The sequence below is a fragment of the Thunnus thynnus genome, chromosome 9 (genome assembly GCF_963924715.1).
Source record: "Thunnus thynnus chromosome 9, fThuThy2.1, whole genome shotgun sequence".
Lineage (NCBI taxonomy): Eukaryota > Metazoa > Chordata > Actinopteri > Scombriformes > Scombridae > Thunnus > Thunnus thynnus.
The window spans coordinates 99,373-117,953 of record NC_089525.1 but is presented as its reverse complement, the minus strand read 5'-3'; the positions used below and the strand labels follow the sequence as shown (position 1 = coordinate 117,953).

At 40.5% G+C, this 18,581-nt stretch overlaps 1 protein-coding gene across 4 annotated transcripts in view; it reads right to left on the bottom strand.

The window, feature by feature from the left end:
* The window catches only part of fbxo38 (F-box protein 38), an 82,028-nt gene extending 66,050 nt beyond the window's left edge, over positions 1–15,978 (bottom strand). The window contains exons 1-4 of one of the 4 annotated variants that reach the window (XM_067598446.1): positions 15,766–15,978; positions 5,763–5,983; positions 5,117–5,250; positions 883–1,046 (exon numbers count right to left, since the gene is read on the bottom strand). In XM_067598446.1, the coding sequence (XP_067454547.1) occupies positions 883–1,046; positions 5,117–5,250; positions 5,763–5,896 (432 nt within the window). In that variant the 5' untranslated portion in view covers positions 5,897–5,983; positions 15,766–15,978. The remainder of the gene's footprint in view (positions 1–882; positions 1,047–5,116; positions 5,251–5,762; positions 5,984–15,765) is intronic. The other 3 variants (XM_067598447.1, XM_067598445.1, XM_067598444.1) reach the window with 3 other exon arrangements.
* Positions 15,979–18,581: the final 2,603 nt, after the last annotated feature.

Genomic DNA, 18,581 nt, shown 5'->3' with positions numbered 1-18,581 from the left:
ATCCATTCATTTGGAAATCAATAGCGTTATGGAGTCTCTGTGCAGCACTGTCCCGGTACGTGAGTCTACCTCTGTGTCGTTGCCTGGGAAACTACTGGTAGCATAACTCCGTTAAGGAAACAGCATTGCGTAGTATGTTTGCGTAGTGAGTGGGAAAGAGCAAGCAGCAGGAAAGTGACAGTGGATGCGAGCGGAGCAGAGGAAAAGGTTAGCAGTAAGTCAGGCATTAAATGTACAGTACAGACTCCAGTGCAACAGTTAATAAATGCTAAAAAAATCAAGTTTGTTGTTTTCCCAAGTGCTGGAAAAGTGAAGGGGGTTAGCTCCAAGGTTTAGAGAACGGAGAAATGTGTGACTCCTGAGTTCACTGTGCACTTTGTCATGTTACATCCATCCCTCCTTTCCAACAGGAAAAGCCAGTTTACCAAAGCCAGGCAGCTTCTAACCCACGTCCAACCCTGGTCAGGAGGAGAGTCGTGAAGGACAGTCAGCACTGACCCATTTAGAAAGACCCCTGATGCAGCTATGTCAGTATGAACGGGGTATAAGAATGTAACAAAGTCACTGACTGAATAGAGGAACTAACTTGAGAAGACCTACCGTACCAGTCTGTTAACTACAAAAGTGCTGAACGTCTGTCAGTGTCTCATTAAACTCTAGAGCAAAGACTGATTCTCTACAGACTAGAGAATTATCACAAGCCTGTAAGGCACAGACACGCTGCTGTGTGCCTTGAAATACCAAGAATATACACATTTCTAATACAACCAAACACTTTCAGAAGGACACTTCACTGATTCAAACACCAACAACCAAAGAGGAGGAACCAATCAGTGCTGCACCTCCCTATAGTAGGGTATCATCCTCACAATGCATACTGACCAGCAGACTGGGACAGAATTGTAGTGCCTCCAGGACTCCAGGTATACTGAAAGCCTCGTAACCTCGGACTCTTCTCCTCTCCAGGTATCGAGGGTGAAGGCCATATAGCTGCTCCAGATCTGGCATCTTCTTCAAAAGGAGCAGAAAGCTGCTGTCTGTGAAACCTAAACCAGAAAACACAACTCAGACCCTTTACTCAAAATCTCACAAGGAAGGATGGAGAATTTATCCCCGTCCAAACCCATGCATTTTGATGAGGCACTCAGAACAGTATTTTCAATTGCATTGCTGTCTGAATGAAGAGGTGATAAAGTATTGTAAATATGCCTATACATATGGAAGTGAACCCAAAAGGAAGCAGTCAGCTTTCTCTTGTTATTTCTTGCAATTGCCTCTAACTGCAGGTCACACTTGTGTTAAGATTTTTCAGGTGTCACACTCCACAATGTAACTACACGTGAAATTGAACTTGCATAGCTCGAAACGTATGTGTTCACGTACTTGCGTGGACCATATTTGGGGCCTAAACATTACACTCAGACTAGAAATGTAATGGTACACCAAGTTCACGGTTCGGTATGTACCTCAGTTTTGGGGTCACGTTTCAGTGCGATTTCGGTACAGCAGGAAAAAAAAGAGAAAGGTAGAAAATATAGTTTTGGTCTTTCTTTTTGAAAAAATGTAAACATCTCACAATGGCTCATTGACTGTAAGTATTACTGAAACAATATAGTTGTGCTGCAGTGGAACAAGAAACAACCTTTCTGTTTCTTGCAAGGAAACACTGCCAGCTGTTTTATGCTGATTTATGATCTAACTGTATATAAAATACTTCAAACTAGCTCCACTTCCAGCAGCTACAACAGTAACATGCTGCTTACACGCTGATGCTTCATTATTCATAATCTAATGATGTCATATATAATAAATCAGTCAAAGGGACCAACTACTTTTACTGAGATATTTTTTATCTACGTTTTTCTCTCTCAGAACTGGTTCTTACGATGTGCTGTCTGACCACATCAGAATTCAAATATATTGTTATTGGTAAATTGTTCTGAATGGCTTCACTGAAAGGCAGTGTTGGGCCTTGGCTACAAGTTTGCAATCAGCAATAATTAATGATCAAAGATAATTAGTAATTATTAAAATCAATAAAATTATTAATAAGAATTAATAATAACAGGCCACCACCTGGACTCAGGGAAAAAGATAGCCAATTCAGTCTCAAAGTGTACTAATCTATCAATTTGGAACTTTGATTAATAATTAACTTAATAACTATAAACAAAATCATCATATCAATAGCTAGTTAAGGTTGAAGGATTTTGGAGTTCTTTGCAGAGCAGAGGTTGGCAAAACTCATTCTTGTGCAACATTAAAACAGACAACAGGTATATCCAAAACCATTTATTTAACAAAAAGGTAAAAGAACAAAACACACAATATTAATCTAGCTATGGGTACATATATACAAGTGTATGTGTATGTGCGTGTGCGTGTGCGTGTGCGTGTGCGTGTGCGTGTGTGTGTGTGTGTGCATGCGTGCTGAAGTCACCTGGTGACTGAGCACATGGCATGCAGACAATATGGCTGACAAAGAGAACCAGAGAGACAAAAGGCCAGACCATGTGGTGTATTGGGCCACATGTGCTGCCTGAACCAAAGTTTGCAAAGCTAGGTTTTAAACCTCTTAACTGTGTGGTTCTCTGTTCAAGACCAATCGGTGTAGGATAAAGGTGCCAGGTTAGGAAGAGGTTAGTTGCATGCAAGGCCTAATTACTGGATGTAACATGTGTTAAGCATGCTAACATTAACTTAGCGGTGTGGCTATGCAATAACCTGACCATCACAACAAGGACATCACAACAATAGTTCACTGAATAACATTAGCCAAATCATACATGTACAGTGCTTTGATCGAGTTAAACAGTCTTGCTTAGCTGTGCTATGCTACACTATATGTTACTAAGCTATGCCCAGTTGTTACCAAGTCCATGGAGGGAGAGAGATGCTTTATGGTGTGCTGCTGCTTAGCTGGCAAATCTGTGGATGAGTCAGGCCGAGATGAGTTTGGCTCCAAGGATGCAGGCCTTGCTGGGTAGACGGTGCTCCAGTCGTGCAGGTCAGAGGGCCCAGGTCAGTCCTTTGTGCAGTCCTTATAGAGTTAGCGGCAAGCCAACTCTGCTTCATGGCTCCTGTACTTGTTAAATCAGCCAGCAAACTTGTGTGGTAGCCGCTGGTACTAAATAACTTAGTTACTGAGTCTTACTCTTAGGCAGGCTCTCATCTTCTGCCGTAAAGAAAAGAGTTCTGTGTGAGTATGCTGTGAGCTGGCCACACCAGAGAGCAGAGAGCTGAGCGGCAGAGAGCTGCTCCAGCAGCAGCCGTGAGGAGAAAGAGAATGAGAAGAGAGGGATCTCTAGTTTTGTTAACCTGAGTCCATGGATGGGATTTCACAATGAGGTGCGAACAACCAAGGACTCAGGTTTCTTAGAGTCTTGAAACATGTGGTAAGCGAGTGAGACCCAAAAGCGGAGTGAAAAGGAGAGAAAAGCTGACCGTCACAGGGAGGGGAGGGGAAGGGTATGGGGAGATGCAGTATTGTTTCACTACAAAGATAACAAAGCATAATTTAATAACAATGTTGCACTCAGTTAGTGTTATGAGTCTCTCGTTTGTCAGTCTGACGGCAGGGTAGCCAACGCAGACTACCTTGGTTAAATTGGCTAACACACCCATGAGCATGCTAGTGGTGCTCTGCCGAAAAGTTCCAGGTGGAACTCGCAATCTAGAATTATTGTTCTGCGTGTATGAGTAATTGGATTATTAAACTATTTTGACAGTAATTGTTTCGGTCACGGAGCATATTCTTCGTACAACTGCATGCACCAAACTGTGAAGTCCATACCGTGATGGTTTGGGAGAAATACACATATCGTCACATCCCTAACTCAGACATGACCCTAATGCCTCTCTGCCTCTGGACGACTGGCTGCCCCGTCACTCTGAAGACCCCGTGGTCTCATCTCGGCCAGGACAGCAGAGTCGCTGCCCATCTTTCACCCCAGTCTGAAGTTGTTAATCATGGTTATTGTTACAGTCGTCATCCTTGAATATCTTGTTAAGCTCTTAATATAGCACAGTTATCAGCAGGCCTATGTATTATGTTTACTGCCACATAGGGCTGGGCCACCAAAATTTCATATCCCAATATAGGTCATTTCATATGCCAATAACGATACCTATCCTGATATAGTGCATTTTAATTCAATGAATAAATAGTTGGTCCATCCCCTCCATCTCCCCCCGCCGGCATGAAGCCGCCTCTGTAGGTGCTTTTACATAGCATGCAGGTGTTCCAGATTCAGAGACATGATGAAGATCAGACTGATCAGAGGTGTAAACTCTGCCATGAGGGAGGACAAAGACGTTACTAGAATGAGAGGAGGACATTTCGCTTCGTTTGATAACATTAAAAGTTAAGTTAGACTTTTCTGTTGGCTTCCCAACCTTAAAAAAGATGAGAGAAAAGAGAGTGAGAGCTGAGAGCAGCAGAGAGAGAGAGCAGCTGTGTTCAAGTGAGCTCGAGAGTGAATGAAGAGAGGGAGCACTGGTAGTGAGAGTGTGATTTGCGTCACAACGATATAAACGATAGAGCAAAATATGAAACAATAAACATTTTTCTCTCGTCACACGATGTATATTGTCATATCAAACAGCCCTACTGCCACAGAAGAGAAACAAATCTCCCGTTCATGTATAACGTCATCTATCTCCTGTCACTAATCAGGCTTGCTAACGCATCCAGCAGCTCTGTGTGAGAAGCACAAACTGAGGCTGCATTTAGCCAGTGTCTTGTTATTTATACTTGACGCAGGAGCTGATACACAAAATATAACTCAGAGTCTTGCCTCAAACGTCATGATTAGGGGGGGGCCAAAGATTTGGTTGAACTGAATTTTCAAATCTAAGCAGGCAAAAATAAGCTAATTTTGAGCAGAAAAATCATTTTTTACAGTGTGTATTGTTGGAAAAATCTCTTGTATTAACATCACATGCCAACATAAGCCTATGTGCTTATGTGTAGACCGTAGAAAAAGTTATTTAACGTGTAGTTCAAAACTTTACAGCATTAAAAAACAACTACTTCTAAGCAGTTGTACTGTAGCACTGAACACGCTTTTAGTTATCAGGTTGTTGGGATTGCAGTGGTTGTTCGGCAGTCTCTTACCTGAAGGCATATACTCCCACCAGCGACCAGCACACAGATCTACCACTTTGACCACTCGCAGGTACAGAGTTACAGCCTCTCGAAGCTTTCTGGACAGACACTCCATGCACATGATGTCCTTCATGGGAAGGTACCTGCAAAACAAAAAATGTTCAAACTTTCAAAATGGTGTCACTCATTTTTGAAAAGTCAGCTGTGGTGGGGTTGGGTCATATGATGATACCATGAGACAACACACATTTGTCAACTGTTAGAGACTTTGCAATACTGTTTATACTATAGTAGTTCTCCCTCTAATATCTCTGGGTCTTCGAGACCATATGGACAATGTTGCAAATCAATGTGTGGAACTGTTTATAACAGTATTTAATTTTTATGAGTTTGGCATTAATGTGATGAAGTACCTTGATTTGTCAGGTACTGTATATCAGACAATTCTGTTAAAATATAGGTTAGGGTGATGTCACCAGCATGCTTACTTGTATGCACAGTCTCAATCTCAACCACAGTCACAACATCCTACTCAAAGTAATGGTCATGCAACATTCACAACAATAGAAAACACATACATACCATGGAACCCCACTCAGCCCAAAATTATATTGTAAAGTACACACCAGAGTGGTGAAGCTGGAAAGCAGTGTACCTGAATATATGACAGAGGACTTCATGGGACAGTTCGTTGATGTAGTCTTTGGGATCACTGGGTCTTGGGACCACTTCTCCTTCACTACTGCCCACTAAAGGCTGGAGTTTAGAGGCCTTCCTCCTTGGACCCATCACTTCCACGTCACTGGTCGGGCTTCTACACACACACTTCCTCCCTCCTGCAGCCTGGAGGTTCTATTTCACAAGCATGAACCTGTTCTGAACACATCACAGAAGAAGACAAGTTAATGCAAAGAGGAAACAGACAATTGGGGTGCTTATTTGCCTTATTTAATGTTTCCTCCCTCTGCACTCCTTAAATGATCCGGAAATTGAAGGATGTCTCAACTGGTTTATTACTGTTCAGGAGAGTTAAGATTGAGGAGTAAAGAGGGATCCAGGGGGACACATGCGTGAGGATACACTAAACCATCCTTGACAGAAGTCTTTTTATCAGACCGACACATTCCTTAATTAGATCTGGCCAATCTGAAACCACATCACCACAACATAGTTTTATACCAGGACAAATATCAGAGTCAAATCTGATGAATGATGCTGAAAAAGCCTTTGATCAGGTTGGGTGGCCATATCTATTGGTTGAGAAACCAGAGTAAATCTTTTTACATGACAGCCTTTCATTGATTATATAAAAAAACATTCCTCTCAACCAGATTAAAATGTTATCATGTTTTTATCACATCACAAAACAATAGGTCAAATTCCCAATTATTGTATCACCAATACCTCTCAACTGTTGTATCGTAATCTAAATGTCTGTTTCTATTTTAATTTGAGTTAGTCTTGTCTTCTTGGGGGTTTTCCCTTCCTTACCATAATTTCAGTCATTTTTTATACTTTTGAAATGTTCAATCTGGAAAGAGCAAAATAATATTTTTTAAAAAGAACCAACTCATCAGAGTAATGCCACTCTTTTAATGCCAGACTACTCAAACATTTAGATTATATTTGTTAAAAAATAGTGTGTTAACTGTTGGTCTGATCAACAAAAGGAACCATAAAATAGCCTTCGTCATTCACAAGCATGACTTCCTATTTATCAGAATCAGATTCAGCTTCATTGGCAAAGTATGTTTACACATACAAAGAATTTGTTCAGTTTCTAGTGGCTCTCAATGCACTTATACACAACAATGTTCAGGAAGAGGAAAATATATATGGACATGCAGCCAAAACAAGGACAACAAACTGAAAAGAGATGTGCAAACATAAACATATGACTATTACATAAAGGCAAGTAGGTGAAAAATAGATATAAACTTATAGAAACAAAAACAACACGCAGTGTCTACATACAGGTCAGTTTTTGTAGAATGTAAAAAAGGATACAAGTAGTGCAAAGGTGTGTAAGAGTGCAAGATGTGCTGAATAAATATTGAATGGGTAATGTGATAAGTTACTTTATATAAATATAGTAGGCTAGGTGATTATTTACAGTATATGCATTTATACATGTCTGTGTATGTGTTATGTCCAGGGTGTATGGGGTCTGCTGTGATTTTCCCTGCCCATTTCCTAACTTTGAAAGCGTACAGGTCCTGGATGGTGGGCAGGTCGGCACCAATAATGCAGACCTGACTGTTACAGTCTATTCCTGTCCTGTTGGGTGGCCGGTCCAAACCAGACAGTGATGGATGTGCAGAGAACAACCTGCCTCTGGATCAGCAGCTCCTGAGGCAGGTTGAACTTTGTGAGATGGCACAGGAAATAGATCCTCTGCTTGGCCTTTTTGATGACTGTGTCGATGTTGGACTCCCACTTCAGGTCCTGTGAGATTGTAGATCACAGAAACCTGAAGGTCTCTACAGCCAACACAGTGCTGTTGAGTATGGTGAGGGGGGGCAGTGTTGGTCCACTGTCATCACCACAGTTTTGAGCGTGTTCAGCTCCAGGTTGTTGCCACCACATCACAAGGAGAGCTGTTCAACCTCCCATCTGTATGCAGACTCATCTCTGTCTCAGATGAGGCCGATGACTGTTGTGTCGTCTGCAAGTTTCAGGACAGACGGGTCTCCTCACGCGCAGTTGTTACAGGGCATTCACAGATACAAAGTAGTGTTCGGTCTCTCATGAATCTGTGTGTGTTGTGTTGAACACGTAATTTACATACTCTGCTCCAACTGGACAGTTGTTTTCTTGCGTAGCAGCTATACTAACGAACAATGTCTGTGATTAGTTTTCACACATCATTGTTCTTTTAACAGCTTTTTGCAGCTCGTTAAAAACAGGTAGTAGAGAAACTGGACACCGCAATGATCAACTTTTCCTCCATTTTGTTTAGAGTTATTTCACGTAGCAGAGAGGAGCAGCAAACCACTATGTGCTTCCATTTCCACATGAATCAAAAGGAGTGTAATTGGCTCTCGCTGGTTGTCACTCACACGGCATCAGAGGACATTTGCATAAAGCTGAGCCTTTCTCGGCTTTCCCCTGTAGTGTTGCTGGGTGCTTTCTGAATCTGTTGTTCAGCGGGGGACACTGGGCTGTAAAGTCAGATCACACTGAATAATAGCTGTCATTGTCTCAGTGCTGACTGTCCAGATGCTGGATGAGATTTTCCTAGCCTCACCTGCTACTTACTGTCTGTCAGGAAGTTTGTGATCCACTGACAGGTGAAGGCAGGCACAGTGAGCTGGGTGAGGAGGACTTCTGGGATGATAGTGTTCAATGCCGAACCGAAAATGTAGTGCAGTCCCATGTTGACTGCGTCATCCACCAACCTGTTGCAGGCAAACTGTAGGGGTCCAACAGGGGGGCTGTGATGTCCCTCATGTGGGTCAACACCAGTTTCTCGATTGATGGGTGTTTCTTGGGGACCAGGATGATAGTGGAGTGTTTGAAGCAGGAGGGAACTTCACACAGCTCCAGTGATCTGACGAAGATCTGTGTAAGGCCATATTCAGATTAAATCAGGTAGTGTGGCGAAAAAGGCTAGTCTTCCCATTCATTTGAATGAAGGTAGTGTGTTTCAGCTGCAGGCATTTTGGCTGCAGTGGTGCCGCACCTGACTGCAGCCTGAAAGTTGAGCCAGAGTCAACTTCTGGAGAAACGCAACCTGACGTCACTGCAGCTGAAGGCTGCCTGTGGCCAATCACAGTTACGTCAGGAGGAGGGGAGGACATTTCTCTTCGTTTGATAACGTTAAAAGTAAAGTTAGGCTTTGCTAATGGCTTCCTGACTCATTTTAAAAAAGATGACAGAAAAAGAGAGAGAGCAGCTGTGGTCAAATGAGCTGGAGAGTGAATGAAGAGAGTGAGTGCTGGTAGCGAGAAAGCCAGACAATCAGATCAATAAAACGTTATTTTCCGAGTGTTCCACAGCAGTTGCATTCTAGAGCACAAATAAACACGCCAACACACCCCCACACCTCCACTCAACCCAGTGGCTAAACGCCACACCTTATTGGCTTATTCTATGGAAAATAAACATAATTTTCGGTCACCGCTATGTTCTTAAAGTGTCTAAAGCACTAAAATAAGCAAGAAATAGAAAGAAGATCTATAATCTGCAATGCCCACTTTGGCCACTGAAATCTGCCAGTACAGCACTGCACTAAACATAAAGAGACACATACAATCACAGCGATATTAAGAGGCAATATACATTTGCTGTAAAAATTTAAATCTGCGTGTCAAAATTTAGAACGCACAATTATGCTTCATTTATTACAGCAAAACAGCTTTGGAAAGCCTTTAGTTGGTTTCAATTACTTAAATGCAGTGGTGGAAAGTAATTAAGTAAATTTATTCAAGTACTGTACTTATGTACAATATCAAGGTACTTGTGTTTACTTGAGTATTTCAATTTTATGCTATTTTATACTTCCACTCCACTACATTTCAGAGAGAAATATTTAGTATTTTCTTCTCCACTACATTTATTTGACAGCTTTAGTTGCTAGTTACTTTTCAGATTAATTTTTTCCATAATATAACATAATGATGAGTTAACAAATTACAATACATTGTTGAAGATTAAACCAGTGGTTCCCAAACTGTTAGGCTTGTCTCTCTGTCATGTTTCAGATGTCTGAGTTGTTTGCAGTTACACCAAAGAAACATTTCCACTCACAAGGTTTCGAAAAAATAACTGTTTAAGAACCAAAGTGGTTTAACTCTCCAATATTTCACAATGCAAAATGCAAGGATTAAAGAAAAGTTCTGAAAAATAAATCCAAATTCAATTTTACTACTACAACTACATTTTTTCTTCTTTCCTACCCAATCTATTATCTCAAAACCCCTCAGATTTATCTCATGGCCCTCTCATGACAGCACTTAAGAAGCTAACAAAAGAGGTTTTTTTGAAAGCAAGAAGAAGGCTTGGGGCATCCTTGCTGGTGGTGTGGTCCACGTATGCTGGGGCCTCTCTGTGCACCATGGACTGAAGAAGTGATGGCATATGACTGAGGGTCACTCATTGGGATGGGGAGATTGTCACCTCAGCCCCCTGCCAACTCTGCTACCAGGCCAGTCCAGTTTTTCAAATGTAAACATCAGATTAAACATCAATTAAGACCATCTGAACATCCATCTCAACATCGAAGGAAACGGTCCTGGCCACATGGATCTTCTGGGGTTCCTAACCGCCTGAATGGCGGCCTTTTCTCCCCGCTGAGGTCGAGAGGAGATTCCGGGTCCACCGGGCCAGTGCTGAGGGGCTTAAGAGGAGCTTCTACCCTCTGGCCACTGGGATCCTGGATGGGATTGCTACATAGGACTGTCATCAGAGGCCGTTAATCGTACCACAGAGCATGCCTGTCAAAAACTGCGTCAAGTTCAAAGCAGTGTTTCATCAGCAAAAACACCTGGGCTGTGTTTCATGGAGTGCTTTTTGGACTACTGTTGGTACTCATTGCTGTATTGCCTGTACGCGTCTGTCTGGCCAGAGCAATCAACACTGATGGAAATCAACTGGGACACGGAGTGATTGAGCTTGGGACAAATGCTGGCTCATGGCCAGTTGACGCCCCTACAGTGAGTTTTCATCATAACTTACTGGGATATTTTGCAATCTATTCCTCTGTCCTGCGGCATGGACGAACCCAGGTACCAGATTGAATCACCGATCCAGTGGACTGGTCATCTGCCATCCCATTTCGGAGAATAGCAGGTCTCCTCTTCATGCTGATCCTGCTCTCCGAAGATGTTCAGCTAAATCCTGGACCAGTAACCCCTAGAGTGCTGCAGAACTTCGATGCTGATTTGTGCCTGAGTGTGTCTGGGACTCCTCTGGTGCCAGTAATGAATGAGCAGCAACTTTCTGAGCTGGGATTCTCCCTTAACAGACTAAACTTTGTTAACACGAGGCATGATGTCTCAATGAATAACTTTTCGCTACCGGGCTGCGGATACCTTGATAGGTCCAGTGTCTCTCACAAAACCTGCTGTTGACACCACTGTGTGTCTAAACCCTGCAGTGAGGAGGCAGAGGTTATTCAAAACCTTCCAAACTGTCAATCATGCAAAAGTCTCATGGGAACTGAAGCTGAAACCGAGGGGGCTATTCAGTGGACATTTTAACATCAGAAGCATTACTGCAAAGAGCAATCATCTAACTCATCCTCTGTCAAAATCTGGACTTCCTCTGACTGACTGAAACATGGTTGAAACAAACAACACCTGCGAGTGTGTTTACGATGCCAATACCAATGTTTCAGAAGAGACAGACCCAATGGAAGAGGAGGAAGGGTCAACATCAAATGTGAACATGTAGTTTACAATGAGGGTAACATGTTAGGATATGTTGGGATAAAAATAATGTTATCCCAACAAATGTTTTCTAACATCATAGGTGTCTATAGGCCCCCTTCTGCAGATGACACTTTCTATGATCAACTCAAAGAAGTCTTCAAAGAGTGCAATCTCAAAGAATTATTACTTGTGTTTCATTATGTGAACTGGGAGGATAAATCTAAGAGGAAAAAACTAAAAGTGATCACAGAGAAATTCCAACTAGAACAACTAGTAAAAGGCCCAACTAGGATTGCAGAATGCTCCAGTGCACAAATTGATCTGATATTTACTAACCAGAATAACTAAAAGCTATAATTTAATCACTGGCTTATCAGATCATAACCTAACTCTATGTGAGAGAAAACTGACTAAAAATAAGACAATAATCCTTCAATGCATACCCAGAGCTAAGCAAGAAGAATTTGTCAGTGAAATTAACAGCTTGAACTGGGATGATGTACTGTCCTCTGATGATCTGAACTATGGCTGTGATACTTTTACTCACAGGATCAACTCTGTGAGGGAAAGACTTAATGTGAGGATACAGATAAAATCTACGAATAAAAACAATTTACAGTGATTTAATGAAAATTTGTGGAAACTTATGAAATCTAGCGATGCTGCACTAAGGAAGGCAATTAAAACTAGAAGAGACACTGACATGCTGATTTATAAAGGTTAAAGGAACAAAGTTATCCAAGAGCTAAGAGAAGCTAAATCTCATTTTTATCTCAATATTTTGAATGAGGCAAAAGGCAACAGTAAATTGATCTGGAAAAACATTGATAATTTCACAAGGAGGGACCCAAAATTTTTAAGAGATTTTAAGTTCAAAGTATAGGGAAAGTTAATTGAAGATCATTTTACTGTTGCTTCTGTCTTCAATATTTTTTTTCTTGAGTCTGTATTTGACTTAGAAAAAAAATTAGAAAAAGAAACTGGATATTGTTCCTATAGATGCTACAGGTCAGGTTTTCAAGCTGGTAGAGACTAATGAGTCACAATTAAACAAAATCATCAGCTCCTTCAAAAGCTCCAAAAGATGCTTTCCAATTTGACACTATGTTTGTCAAATCACACAAAGTTATTTAACTCCCCCTGCTGCTCATTTAATTAACTTGTCTTTTAAGCAGTGCACTTTTCTTGATGACTGGAAATTGACATTGTCACGCCTGTTTTTAAATCTGGAGACCGCCTTGAAGCCAGTAACTACAGACCAATAAGTATACTGCCAGTACTCTCAAAAGGTTGCTGAGAAAGTTGTCACTAAACAACTGACAACATTTCTTAATACAAGCAATTTTGGTCTACATTGTATGCAATTTGGTTTTAGAGCAAATCATTCCACTGAAACTGCTACCTTGCACTTAATAGAGCAAATTAAATCAAGACTTGACAACGGAGGAGTAGTTGGTGCTGTATTTTTAGATCTGCATAGGGCATTCAATACAGTCAATCATGATGTTTTAATATCAAAACTCTCTAAATTTACCTTCTCATCTAGAGCACTGGCATGGATGTCTTCATATTTATCCAATAAGATACAATGTGTTCAAGTTGGTGACACACTGTCCAGTAACATGAAGTGGGTGGGTAAATAGGTGTGGGTGTTCCACACTGGTTAGTGTTAGGCCCACTATTATTTAGCCTATATATTAATGATCTCCCTCAACAGTGTCATGATGTAGAACTGCAAATGTATGCAGATGATACTGTTGTGTACACACACATGCAAAAACAGCTGAGTTAGCTGCTGCTAAGCTAACAATTGCATTGGAAAGGATCACACATTGGCTTTATCAATCATGTCTGAGTCTAAATGTAAACAAGACAAAGGGTATGTTTTTCTCTAAACCTATGGTACAACCTCCTAATGCTGATATTTTCATCAAAGGTGAAAAAATTGACATAGTTACTGATTTTAAATATCTTGGTAGCTTTGTATTTTGTATGGTGTGTTTTGTGTGTTTTTTCGTTTTGTTTTGGGTTTTTTTTTTGCTTTGTACTGTTTGTTGTTGTGCTGTTGTATGTTTTGGTTGTGGGGGACTATGGATGCAAATTAGCTTCAAACTAACTCCGGTGCAGTGCATCTTTGATGTTTAAAACTGCACACTGTCCCAACCAATAAATCAAATCAATGCAAAGTAGTTCAAACTAGCTTCACTTCCAGCAGCTACAACAATAAAATGCTGCTAATACATCAACTTATTAGTATTAATTATGTACTTTGTTCAATTTATTTAATATACAGGTCACAGCCCAGTTTTCTGCAAAACAAGTACTTTCACTATAATACTTTAAGTAAATTTGGCTGATAATAAGTATGATTTTAAATGCAGGACTTTTACTTGTAATTAAGTATTTTTGCATTGTGGTATCAATACTATACCATATGTGATAGCAGGGAACCCATCATTCAAATCTAGACTACTTCATTACTAATGATTACTATAGCTGAATCTGTACACTAGCAATAGAAGTGACTATTCAATTCTGACATGGGTTCAGTCCGAGAGTATGAGCGGCCCTGGTAAGTGACGCAGAGTTCGAAATTAACGATGGCTCGTAGCCACAAAAAGGTAACCAAATATTCCATATAGGTGGCCCCCTGTGCCCACCAAGTTTTATCCTCATACTGCAAGCCTCCACCAACACAACTGGGAGTCCACATAGGAAGCGAGACATAAGCGAGTGCGTTAACCATTGACTTCACACCGACTCAAACCTGCGTTCAGTGTCTTTGTCCACAGAAACAGCTGTCTGTTCGCAGCAGTTGCAGACCAGTGGCCGGATAACCTGCCTTCAACAGGCTGACTGACAGAAATTTACTGAACCAAAATAGCTTTCATGTCGGGTCCACGGGAAGAAATCAACAGTGTTTGTATTTATTGATTCATTGATTTTATTTCCCCGCCCACTGTAGCGAGTGAATATGCCTGTAGTGAAACAGGCGAGCTCACAGACAGACAAGGAGCGTTGATCAATCAATTTAGATACTGTTAATACATTCAAAACACATATACAGCAGGATATTTGTGTGACATTTGACAATCTTCTCAACAACAGTTGAATACACGGGGAGAGTGGCTGCCACGTAAAGTGTGCTCTCCCCAAGGGCTTGTAGACAGCAAAAAAAGTGACACCTCGCTCCCCCTACTGGTGGCGCTGTGGCACTACATTAGAGCGCTGCATCAGGGATTTCATCATGTGAAAGCTGCAAGTCTCAGGCTAAAATGTAAAGTATTATCAGCAGCAGCTCATGTACATTCATGATCATTTATCCTTTAATATTATACCCTTAGAAAACCAATGATATACAATGGGGTCCAAAAATCTGAGACCACATTGAAAATCTCTAATATTTTAGAGTTTGAGGGTTCAGAAACATTGAAAAACACAAGAAGTAATGTAGAAGAAGTAGAAGTAGAAGAAGAAGTAAAATAAAGAAGAAATATTTAAGATTCTGCACTATTTCTAAGTCAGCAAATTTGTGGCATTAACCAATTTAACTCATTTGTACAAAAGGTCAGATTTCCTTGAGTTGTAAATCCCTTCCATTGCACTCTCCCATGCCACCCTGCCGAAACATCTTGCCACCCCATGTAAAATGTTTTAGACCCGCCACTGATAAATGCAATTGGCCACAGCAGTGGCACATACAGTATTAACGAGGGCTTGTAAACACTACGTTACAGCATATCAAGTTCAACACGAAGGTTAACCACTTGATGGAGGTTTTGTACCTTTAGCTAATGCCAGTCACGTTACTTTCCAGAAATACTACCGTTACGTTTCAAGTCCACTGCGTGCAAAGTGAAGCCTAAAAGGAAAACAACTCGCTAATGGCAAGGCACTTTGTAAAATGCATGGCACTATGTATCTGGGGAGCTTTGAAAAAAACCACAAAAACATTAACAGCGTTACCCAACATTATAGTGTTATCGCCATGTATGTTAGCCAATGGACAAACGGCAGTTTACAAACAAGTGGCAGTTAAACGTTAATTTACAATGTGAGAACTAACGTTAAACTGAAAAAGCACCATTATATCACGGTAGTCACACTCGTTTCACGTTACCATGCTATTAAGTTCAACCCAGTCTTTGTCAAAGCTAGCTTAAGGTTACTAGTTAGCATAGCCGCAGCTAACACTGTACACAGAAACCAAAGCACACAAATAAACAATACAACATGCACATCGACTAAAACAGCATTTAACGGCCTTTAACAACGGTGCTAACCTACCAGTGTTTTTCTATCAAAGCCGCTGTGATGTTGCTCTTCAGCCATCCTGTGAGTACAGTAGAGATGCTCAACACAAAGCTGCGCTCGGTCACTGGTCGAAACTACTCAACTTAAGGGACTACTACAAACATTTCCTCCTTCCCTTTCTTCTTCCTTGCGTTTATTGGCGGATTGCAATACCAACTTATAGGTGTATACCGCCACCTACCGTGCCGGAGTACATAGAAGTTTACAATCGCCTACTCAAAAAAACAAAACAAAACAAAAAAACTCTACTATATTCTGTTCAACAATCCAGTGTTTACTAAGAATTCTACTATCCATTGTACAGATGTAGGCTACATGCATTCTCTATGGTGTAACTGCTAGGTGATCTCATTCTCCTCTTTGAACAGATATTCTTAAAGCCGGAATGATGAAAGTAGGCTCTATAATGTAAAGAAAGTAGGCTCTATATACTTTTGTTATAGAAATCTTTATTTATTATTATTGTGTGGGAGCTGCGCACTATGTTATCTTCGCTCTTTATTATTATTATTATTATCATTATTATTATTATTATTATTATTATTTAGCCGTTTTTCATAGTCCAACTAGTCATACATGTCGTATCAATGTCAAATTGTGCATCCCCATAAGGAGATGTGTGCTATTACTTTTCTTATCTCTAACTTATTCCAATGATTTTATATAATTTTTTAAAGCATTAAAATTTATAATGGAAAGTCAATGGGAGCAATGTTTGAGAGCTCATATCTCAAAAACTAAAAGAGCTAAAGTCTTCAAACTTGATTGACAGATGGCCCATGTGGAAATGCTTAACATATTTCAAAATAGGATCTATAGCACCACCATGTGGTCAGTTATTACGTGTTTTACGTTTTGGCTTATACCTCATGAACCGTGAGGTCTATCCAAACAATTTTTGCACAGTGTATTCCTTGGATGGTACCAAGTAGACTGATATAGGCCATGCCCATTTGTGCCATGAAAATTTTTCCACCATTTTATATTTTTTCAAAAACACATTTTTATGTGTTTCTATCAATTTCACTGCTATTCCACACAAACTAGTCATTTTTCATCATATCTGATCCAGACTCATCCCAAAAGCTTAATTCTACCAGCGGAATCATGACACACACAGCATATACCTTTTTATGTGTTTCTGGCAATCTCACTGCTATTCCACACAAACTAGTCATTTTTCATCCGATTTCAGCCAGTCTCATACCAAATCACTGATTCTACTAGCAGAGTCATGGTACATACAACATATGCTTTGCAAACTAGTCATTTTTCATCATATCTGATCCAGACTCATCCCAAATGCTTAATTCTACTAGCAGAGTCATGGCACGCACAGAATATGCTTTTTCATGTGTTTCTATCAGTTTCACTGCTATTCCACAAACTAGGCATTTTTCATCAAATTCGATCCAGACTCACCCCTAATTCTTGATTCTGCTAGCAGAGTCATGGCACACACAGCATATGCTTTTTCATGTGTTTCTATCAGTTTCACTGCTATTCCACACAAACTAGTCATTTTTCATCAGAAATGAGCCAAACTCATCCCAAATGCTTAATTCTACTAGCAGAGTCATCGCACACACAACGGTTGCAGGAAAAGCAATTTCACTGCTACTCCACATAAACTAGTCATTTTTCATCTGATTTGAGCCAGTCTCATACCAAATCACTGATTCTACTAGAAGAGTCATGGCACACACAACATGTGCTTTTTTATGTGTTTCTAACAATTTCACTGCTATTCCACACAAACTAGTCATTTTTCATCATATCTGATCCAGACTCATCCCAAATGCTTAATTCTACTAGCAGAGTCATGGCACGCACAGAATATGCTTTTTCATGTGTTTCTATCAGTTTCACTGCTATTCCACACAAACTAGTCATTTTTCATCAGAAATGAGCCAAACTCATCCCAAATGCTTAATTCTACTAGCAGAGTCATGGCACACACAGCACATGCTTTTTTATGTGTTTCTATCGGTTTCACTGCTATTCCACAAAACTAGTCACTTTTCATCAGATTCGATCCAGACTCACCCCTAATTCTTGATTCTGCTAGCAGAATCATGGCACGCACAAAATATGCTATTTCATGTGTTTCTATCAGTTTCACTGCTATTCCACAAAACTAGTCACTTTTCATCAGATTCGATCCAGACTCACCCCTAATTCTTGATTCTGCTAGTAGAATCATGGCACTCACAGCATATGCTTTTTCATGTGTTTCTATCAGTTTCGCTGCTATTCCACACAAACTAGTCATTTTTCATCATGTCTGATCCAGACTCATCCCAAATGCTCAATTCTACTAGCAGAGTCATGGCACGCACAAAATATGCTATTTCATGTGTTTCTATCAGTTTCGCTGCTATTCTACACAAACTAGTCACTTTTCATCAGATTTGATCTAGACTCACCCCGAATACTTAATTCTACCAGCAGAGTCATGGCACGCACAGAATATGCTTTTTCATGTGTTTCTTTAAGTTTCACTGCTATTCCACACAAACTAGTCATTTTTCATCAGATTCAATCCAGACTCACCCCTAATCCTTGATTCTGCTAGCAGAGTCATGGCACACACAGCACATGCTTTTTTATGTGTTTCTATCAGTTTCACTGCTATTCCACAAAACTAGTCACTTTTCATCAGATTCGATCCAGACTCACCCCTAATTCTTGATTCTGCTAGCAGAATCATGGCACACGCAGCATATGCTTTTTCATGTGTTTCTATCAGTTTCACTGCTATTCCACAAAACTAGTCATTTTTCATCATG